Below are 9,579 nucleotides of genomic sequence, written 5' to 3' on the forward strand. Positions count from 1 at the left end.
GAAAAAAAAAAAAAAAAAAAAAAAAAAAAACCAAAACAAAAACTAAAAGAAAGATTGAAAAACATAAGGTGGGACAATTAAATTTTGGCAAATAAAATGATTTATATAGTGTATGCTTCATAAAAAAAAAGAGAGCAATGCCAAAGAAATGAACATTGAGTATAATTCTACTTAAATTGTGTTCTAAAACATTTTGTCTTTTTGGCGTTGGGGATAGAATTGGGCCATTCACACTAAGCAACATCTCCAGCTTTTTATTTTTTATTTGGAGACAAGGTCCTGCTAATAAGTTGCTCAGGCAAAACTTGAACTTTTAATCTAACTTCAGACTCCCAGACTTCTGGGGTTACAGACAACAACCACAGTGCCTCGTTTAAAACATGCTGGGGTTTTTTATAGTGGTATTTTCTGAGGATCTCTGCAAGGGATAAGTAGTATAAAGGAATATCTTCCAAGGACAGATGCCATGTTATGCATTTATTAAATAAGATGCCAGATATATCTCAACAGAATAATATAAGTAGTTATTAATCCCCATTTTATTTGATTGTATGAGTAGGTTTTTCCATAGGAAATAAGTGACAGATTCATCAAATTTTCTGCTGTTTGTTCTAATACGTCCTCTTAAAGACAGTTTATATTGTAGAAGGATATAAAAACGTAATCATAATTAACTAGATTGACATACATTAATAGAGTATTAATTAAAACTCTTAAATTGATCATTGGAGACATTTCTTACCTCAGAACTTTTATATAAGCTTGCTGAAAGATATTTCTCTTCTTTGGTATAGCTTATATATCAGCCTATGACACAGCTTTGAGTGAATTTTAGCACTTTTTTTTTTGTGGGGGTACTGGGGATTGAATTCGGGTCCTTGCGCTTGCAAGGCAGGCCACCGAACCACTGAGCTAAATCCCCAGCCCGTTTTTAAGCACTTTTAATTCCTTCAAGTGAAACTGCTTTAATGGGGAATGATTTTTGTACAGCATCTCTGGGAAATGAAAATTATGTACACTCTTTAATGTTTTGCATTTTTCATCTTTCAAAAATACTGACATAAGTTGGTGTGGTAAGTTTTATGGTACTACTTTCCCTCATATTCAGTATGACCTCGTTACAAATCTATGTATGTGAATGTCCATAGAGAAAATATTCAAAGTATATATCTGTACATGTGTATTCCACTAATGAAGTATGATAGGGAAAACACATTTCTTCCATTAGGAATTTCAAACTTCTGAAGCTGGAGGGTTAATTAGGCACTATAAAACAAATTAGGGTAACAAAATGTAGAAGCACATGTCCATAGATATAGATTTCCTAGTGATGACCAAACTTAAATCCTTTGACAGGTGTTTCATGTGTTTTGTTTTGTTTTGTTTTTTGTTTTTTTGGGTTTTTTTTGCTTTACAGTCACAAAATCATTTGTCATCGCATTTTCACAAATCCAAGAAATCTGAACATTTGTGATATTTTTACTTTACGAATTTTAGAAATTTCTTTATAAAGACCATTGATTTAAAGGGAGCAGTTTTATTTTCATATGTATACTAAGCTCTGCTGTCTTGTCTGAGTTATACCTATTTGCTCCCTTCAATTTCTAATATTACATGGTTTCTTGTAGCAATTATAAGAATGTACGTTTGTCTTGGTTGACAACCTTTGTAGTTTTTTCTGTTGAAAACCCTATTAACGTCTTTCCTTATCAGTTTATTTTTGCCACATGTACAGAAGTTAGTGTGTAAACATTTTTTAATTAAAAAAAATTGTATTCATCCTAAACAACTTTATGTTCTTTGGCTAACATCTTCCCAAATTTTTCCCTCCCCGGCCTGATAAATACTATTATAGTCTCTGTTTCTGTGAAATCACCCTTTTAAATGAAATCATAGGATACTTGTCTTTCTGTTTGCTTTTTTGTTTTTGTTTTTGAGACAGGATCTCACTATGTATTCTAAACTGGACTTGAACTTACTATTAGCCCAGACTAGCCTTGAATTTGCAGGGATCCTCATACCTTAGCCTTCAGAGTACTAGAATTATAGGCCTGTATCATCACACCTGGCTCTCTGTGACTTCCTTGCTTCACATTACTAATGCCCATCTAGTTCATCCATTGCATATGACAGTACTTCCTCTGCTTAAACTTAAATGATACTCTGTTATGCAGATGTACCCTACTTTCTGTATCTGCTTATCCTTTCATGGACAGTTGTGTTAATTACCTTTCTTGGCTGTTGTGAAAAATGCTGCAGTAAACATGGGAGTACAGGTATCTCTTTAAACACATCAATTTTGTTTCTTTTGGATACTTACCAATTAGATTGCTGGATCATAAGAAAGTTCTATTTTTAGCTTTTGAGGAAACGCCATACTGTTTTCTATAATGGCTAGGCTATTGTATATTCCCATCCAGTGGTCAGGGCTTTCCTTTCCCCACGTGGTTTCCAACACTTGTTTTTGTGATAATGGCCCCTCTGATTTTAATGAGGTGGGGTTGACATTAGGGTTTTAATATGTATTTCTCTGATAGTGATTTTGAGCTTTTAAAAATCTATCTTCTAGCCATTTGTATGCCTTTAGAGCAATACTAGTTCAGATCTTTTGGCTATATTTTAATTGTTTTTTATTGTTGAATATACTATTTTAGTTACATTTCCAATTTTTTCTTTTTTATTTATCTGGAGAAATCTTATTATTCAGTTATTAAAAGATGTAAACATTTACCTTGAATAGTTTTTATATTTTACTACAAAGACATATTCCTCACAGAAAAGCAGTGAAAGATAACTGATTAAGCTGTTTATATTTAAAATACTTTGAAAGGTTCAAATTTTAAGAAATCATCCCTAAACATACCAAGCAATCTGGTTTTCAAAGAAAGTCTGTAGGTGTCCTTCAATTTTAAGTTGTAGAATTCAAGATTTCCATTTCATCTTGTTTACACAAATCCTGGTGTATTTTTACCATCCCTAAGTCGCCCTCTTTGTGTTTACATTAGTATTTTTCATAGTATTTAAAATGTTCCATAGATGCATTTATCCAAGTTAAATGATGAAATTTCAGATTTGAATGTTGAGAATCCATTTTTTTAATTTAATAAGTTATCTTCTTTTTCTTTCTAGGCACTTTGTTTAATAGCATTACCATTTATTCCTGCATCGAACCTTTTTTTTCCTGTTGGATTTGTTGTTGCTGAGCGAGTGCTATATGTTCCTAGCATGGGATTTTGTATTTTGGTAGCCCATGGATGGCAGAAAATTTCAAATAAAAGGTGAATTAAAATGTTAGTTCATTTAGTACGCATTAAATGTAGATATGTGATTTTTCAATCTGTATGTTGTTTGATTTTATAACCCATACTTTTATATCTTTTGGTTTTTCATTTTGATAAGTTTCCTCATTTGTCTATAATTCAGATTAGGAAAACTCCCCAGAACCTACACATTCTGTGCCCCGCCCCACTCATACACATACTTTTGTAACTTTTTACATCCTGAGGGAGAACAAACTTTGAGTCAGACCCAAATGTAAACAAGGATATTTTTGAGACTAAAGTTGCAAATAACCTTTTCCCCATTCATTTTCAGTGAACTAAGATATAATCTTCCTACTTAAGGGAGTCATACTGTGTTCTTGATATATGTTAAACTCATATAGTAAGCAATTTATAAGTTCTTACTCTCACTGTCTTCATCATTATCTTGGTGTCATTACTTTAATAGTTAAGAAACAATATGCTTAGAAACTCATTCTGGGGGCCAGGGATTTAGTTCAGTGGTGCCACCAACTGCCTGGTGAGCACAAGGTCCTGAGTTCAATCCCTGACCTAAAAAAGAAAAGAAAAGAAGGAGTCATTCTAGTAATTATCCCATTGTATACATTCTACACTCCGTCTCTAAAATTGCCAAATCAGCCGGGTGTGGTGGTGCAGGCCTGTAATCCCAGCATTCAGGAGTTGGAGGCTGTGAGTTGGAGACCAGCCTGTGCTACGCAGTGAGTTCCAGGTCATTCTCAACTACATAGTGAGACCCTGTCTCAAACTCTCCCAAAAAAATAAATAAAATTGCCAAATCAAGCAAATTGTTAATGGTTAAATAATACTAATGCAATAATATGAAATTTAGTTTTACAACTTGAAATGAATGGTCACTGCTGTCACTTTTCTCATTTTCCGGTCACCCTTTAACCCACAAAGTTCTGCTTCTCTTACATCACTTTACTAGCAAATTGTCTGCTAGGAGATTTGTGCTCAACACTTTTTGTTTTTGTTAACATTTCCTTCATTTCTATAAAAAGTCTCTCTCCTAAAATCTCTTCCCCACATATGTTCATTTCTGTTCAGATTCTTCTTGGTGTGCTTTATCTTTGAATATCTCTATTGTTCTGTTTTACTAAAAGCCACTTTTGTCTTATTGTATATTCTTCATAGATAATCATTTCTGTAGTTTTTTACTCCTTTCTATACCAAATCTTTTCTTTTACCTTCTATCCATATATCCAGCTATAATTACTACCAATTTTTGAGTTCCTACCATATGCCAAGTATCGTAATATACTCTTTAGATTTATTTTCTCATTTAATTTTGACACTCCTCAACTCTGTTTTGCAGATGTGAAAATTGAAGCTCTTACAGGTGACCAGAATTACACAAGATCACACAGCTAGTGAACAGGAGAGCCTTGGTTCAAGTTTATACCTTAAGATTTCCAATGACCATTTTATTTCTGATCCATACTCTTATTTTGGTTAACTGGATCAATCATTACGTTAGAAATTAAACTCATGTTATGGAGTCAATAACACAAACTCAGAGGATAGTAATGCTAGATGATTTCATAAAGATTATTGAAGTAGAATCGTCTTTTTATAAATGACAAATTGAGGCTCAAATAATTAGCCTAAGGTGTATGAGCAATTTGCTTCTGTAAAGAGTTTATTCCTTTTAATAGACAATTCAGACTTTATAAAATTATTCTCAGAATGTCATGATGGTCTATAATGTTATTTGTAAACAAAAACTTGTAAATATAGCCAGAGATAAGCTGTATAAACACAGATTGTAATATCCAAGTTGTAGATAAGAATGTAAAAGACCAAATATAAAAATTCATAATTAAAAACTGATTATTGTTTTTATTTAATCTAAAAGCTTTTATAATAGAGGCAAATAGTAGAATATGCAGTCAACCTCTGTATCTAGGTGTCCTGCATTTGCAGATTCAAGTAACTCTAGATCAAATATATTTTTTCTAAGAAATCACGTCTGTATTAAATATGTACAGACTTTTTTGTCATTGTTTCCTAAACAATATGGTATAACAGCTATTTATATAATATTTACATTATTTCAGATATTAAAGTAATCTGGAGATGCTTCAGGGTACTTACGATGTGTAGGTCATACACATACTATGCCCTTTTATATAACGGCCTGGAGCATCCACAGATTTCAGTACCCTATAGAGTGGCGATCCTGGAATCAGTGCCACACAGATAGCAAGTAATGACTGTGTAGTATAATTGAAGAGTGAATGGGGAGATCATATTTGTAATATTTAATTTTGTCGGTGTTGGTTTCCTCTAAAGTTGGGTAACCATTAGAATGAAGTAGATAGAATAAATACAAACATGGTTCAAGACTATTCACAGTATTTCTTACCTTTTAAAAGATAAAATGCTTTTAGTGTTACAGATTTTTTTTCTTTTTTGGTCTCTTAAACAGTGTATTTAAAAAGCTGTCCTGGGCCTGTCTCTCAGTAGTGATACTTACTCATGCCTTAAAAACACTTCACAGAAACTGGGATTGGGAGTCTGAGTATACATTATTTATGTCAGCCTTGAAGGTAAGATATTTTTCGGAATGACAAAAATTTCTGTCAGGTTTTTTTGTAGCCATAAAAGCTATTTTTAATTCACACATTCAATTGTTAATATAAAGTATTTTACCAAAAGATTAATGAAAATAATTTGTTCTCTATGTAATATGTACCATAACCACATTCTCCAAATAGTGCTTAACTGTAACCAAAGCATACTGAAGAATTCCCTGAGTGCTATTCGATTATTAAAAGTTCACATGATAAAATATTTAAATAGAATACTATGTTTCATTGGTTTTTAGGATGAACATTTTTAACTTTTTAATATAGGAGATAAGAATAAGTATTATAGTGGAAGACCTCTCAAAGGTAATTAGTGGCCTTTCTTAATGGTACATAAAGTAATGGATCTATAATTGATGCATTTGATTCAGTGAAATAGAATACACAACAAAAAATTGTTTTGAAAGGTACTGTGTGAGTGATTACAAAATGGTTACAGTGCTGTGGTAAAGATCAAAACTGGTAGACTTGAGTGATGCAGCATTTCTATAGAATGAACAACATCTGTAAAAAGGTCTCATTAAGAAGCACACATTTAATTATCAGCAAAGTGTTTTTGTATCTTTCTACTCCTGCCCTTCTTCACATCTCTAACTTCTTCCTTTTGTCTGTTTTTTTACTGTCCATTGCTGATCTCCATTGCTGTGTCATTCCAGTAATCCGTGGCACTTCTTGATTTGACATCTACCCAAGATCAGATGTCTCTGCTCTTGCTCCGCACAGTAGCTCCATTTTCTCTCTCACCTCTGCAAACAAGCAACACCTCAGTACCATTCTTATCAGTTTGTACTTTTGGGATATCATTGGAGCCTCATAATTTTTAGAAATTTTGACCCTATTTCACATCATCGATTATATCGTTAGGGTTGTCCTCACTTCCAGGCCAGTGGTTAAAACCTATGGCCCCAGCTACCGCAGCTGGCTTTTTGACTGCATATCCTATAGCTGCAAAAACACCATGCCCATCAATGAACTCTGAAAGTACAGATTGACTCAGAACTTTAACCCAAAATTTCCATTCCCACGGTAGACTACTTGAATAGCTTTAAATATGCATATTAAGCCTAAGATGTCAATACAATATTGAAACATAATCTCATATTCTAATACTTTCTCCCTTAAGAGAATACAAATAGTAGAGGAACATTTTTCAAACAGCACTGTGCTTTGATAAAATAAAATTTTACTATAATTTAATGAATAAAATGGATGAAATCACACTGCTGCCTTAGTATATTAATAAGTTAAAGGAAGAGATGAGTAAATTTGATGAAGTGGTCATGATTCTTCCTCATACCCCAGAACATGTTCCTTCCTCATACCCCAGAACATGTTCCTGAAATGATCCATTCTTGATAGTATACTAAACAAATACTTGTCTAAATCAGAGTCAGTCTTTTAAATTATAACATTTCTATTTTCACTTGTTTTTAAGGTAAATAAAAATAATGCCAAATTATGGAATAATGTTGGTCATGCTTTGGAAAATGAAAAGAACTTTGAGAGAGCTTTGAAATACTTCTTACAAGCTACTCATGTTCAGCCAGGTAAGTATTATTAGTGAATTGAATAGTTTATTTTCTTTGAAGAAAAATGGATTTTATTTGGGGAAACCACTTATAATTAGGCATTTAAGAAATGTTTTAAAGACATAATTGTTCGATGGTACTCATGCACTTTTCATGAAATAGCGGGTACAAAAGCTATATAAGAGTGAGTTTTAAGAAAGTGAAAGAATAATTGGAGACAGTAAAGGGAATTGTTAAAGTGTATTGATAAGCCATAGTGGTAGTGCTAGTTATGAGATCAAGAAGATGGTGGTAGGATAATAGAGTCTTTGTTGTTGCTTTGTGTTTTAAGATGAGAGGCAAAACATTTGGAACTGATCTAGTGAATTTCAAAAAAGTAGTATAAAGTGAGTGGACAAATAACTAGATCGATATCCTTGAATAGGGGCAATAGAAGATGGTACATGAGGTGAAGATTTCACTCGAATGTGGATGTTAGTTACATTGTGGCACAGTGTGTGGATGTAGATAGAGGCCAGTAAGCGGATGATCTGGTGGAAGCTTGTGAAGTTGTATTCTTTTTTTGCTCTTGTTTTCTCAGTGAAAGCTAAATTGCTGAAGAGTAAAGGACAGAAGTATTTGAGAAGATGTGAAGCAGCCTTCCAAGATAGTGTTTCACCAACTTTAATATGCACTTAATAAATCACCTAGAGATCTTGTTACAGTGCATATTCTGGTGTAGGTTTTTACAGAGCCTGAATTTCTGCATCTCTAGTAAACTCGCAGATGGTTAGTCTGAATATTGCACTTGGAAAAGTAAAGCTCTAGGAACACGTATAGACTGGGATATTACAAAATAATTGCCAGACATCTGTAATAATTTACCTAAGATTAGTAATATTTTAAAATCAGTTGGTGTGGTTATGTTTTTGTTTTGCTACCTTTTTGCCATGGTGGTAATATATGCATGAAAAATTCAGTTAAAGAGGATCAAGACTTGGTAAGATGTTTTACTAAGCAAGAAAGGACTAAGGGTGTGATTATGATGATGAGACACAGATTGTAAATTGGTTCAAAAGGGATGTGAGAGATAAGTGATGAAGACGGAAAGTGACAAGATTAACGGATTATATACCTGAAGAATTCTTGGTGTCTGAGTAGGGTGTAGGTAGAGCAGCAATATTTTTCGGTAAGAAGTGTCATTGGTGTTTCAGGTGTGCAGAACTGTATGCCACAGGATATGTGCCAAATGTGTCTCCCACCCACCAAATTCCATTTTATTCCCGGTGACAACCAGAACTAACCACCACACATTAATTATTCTCAGAGTAGTGCAAAGTAGTACATTTTTTTCTAGTAGTATAATTGTCCATTGACCTATAAGGTAGGAAAGAGGTGAAAGTCACTATAAGAAGGAAAATCAAGGGCCCAGCATTAAAAGATTTTAAAATCATTCAGAATTTTGACAGCTGTGTTGTTAAAGAGAAGAGGAGGCAGCCAGTGTCTGTGATCCAATTTTTACATGAGAATTGTCTGAGAGACAGCAGAGATCAAGGAGGGCACCTTCTCTTCCTCTAGGCTTAAGTGTTTCAAAGGATAAGAAAAAGAACCTGGTCAACATTGTGCAGAGGCACAGTTTAACTATGTCTCTGAGACAAACCAAATTTAAGTTAGAGAAAAGTGAGCAGAAAATAACAGAAATATAACTGTTAGTCTTTCTTCCCAAATGTATTTTCCATAAACTTCATGTAGGTTAGTTTTTCTCGGAATATAGGGTACTGTCCTGTCCCTTTCTCTTTGCCTGTTCTATTATGTTTGTAATTTTCTACTTAGTACTATAAAGTGTTTAATTATTTAAATTAGAGATCACTGTGGGTAACAAAACATGTTTCATTTTTTACCCCTGCATCCTGTTTTAAGAGTTTTAATAGTCACTAAATTTAGTAGTTTTGATTCATTAGTTTTTAAAGTCTTTTAGATTCATTTTAGGTTTTTAGAGAAGTTGTCATCTTTAATATTAGACCAAAAAGGGCTTTAAGACTGTAAAATGTTACTTAGGCACTTTTAGCCATCTTTGTCATTTCTAAATTGAAATAGTAATTTCTATTTCACTGCATTTCTGTAAGACTGAATTAAATGTGTATGTGGGTGATGAATTTGATCATTATGTAGGGCAAATAT

General features: G+C 33.2%; 1 protein-coding gene across 2 annotated transcripts in view; it reads left to right on the top strand.

Moving 5' to 3' along the window:
• Tmtc3 (transmembrane O-mannosyltransferase targeting cadherins 3) overlaps positions 1-9,579 on the top strand; it is a 46,587-nt gene that overhangs the window by 24,775 nt on the left and 12,233 nt on the right. For both annotated transcript variants that reach the window (XM_033763827.1, XM_010629784.3), the window contains 3 exons: positions 3,130-3,278; positions 5,731-5,851; positions 7,326-7,437. In XM_033763827.1, the coding sequence (XP_033619718.1) occupies positions 3,130-3,278; positions 5,731-5,851; positions 7,326-7,437 (382 nt within the window). The remainder of the gene's footprint in view (positions 1-3,129; positions 3,279-5,730; positions 5,852-7,325; positions 7,438-9,579) is intronic.

This window comes from Fukomys damarensis, unplaced genomic scaffold (assembly GCF_012274545.1).
Source record: "Fukomys damarensis isolate Sample0158 unplaced genomic scaffold, DMR_v1.0_HiC HiC_scaffold_15, whole genome shotgun sequence".
NCBI lineage: Eukaryota > Metazoa > Chordata > Mammalia > Rodentia > Bathyergidae > Fukomys > Fukomys damarensis.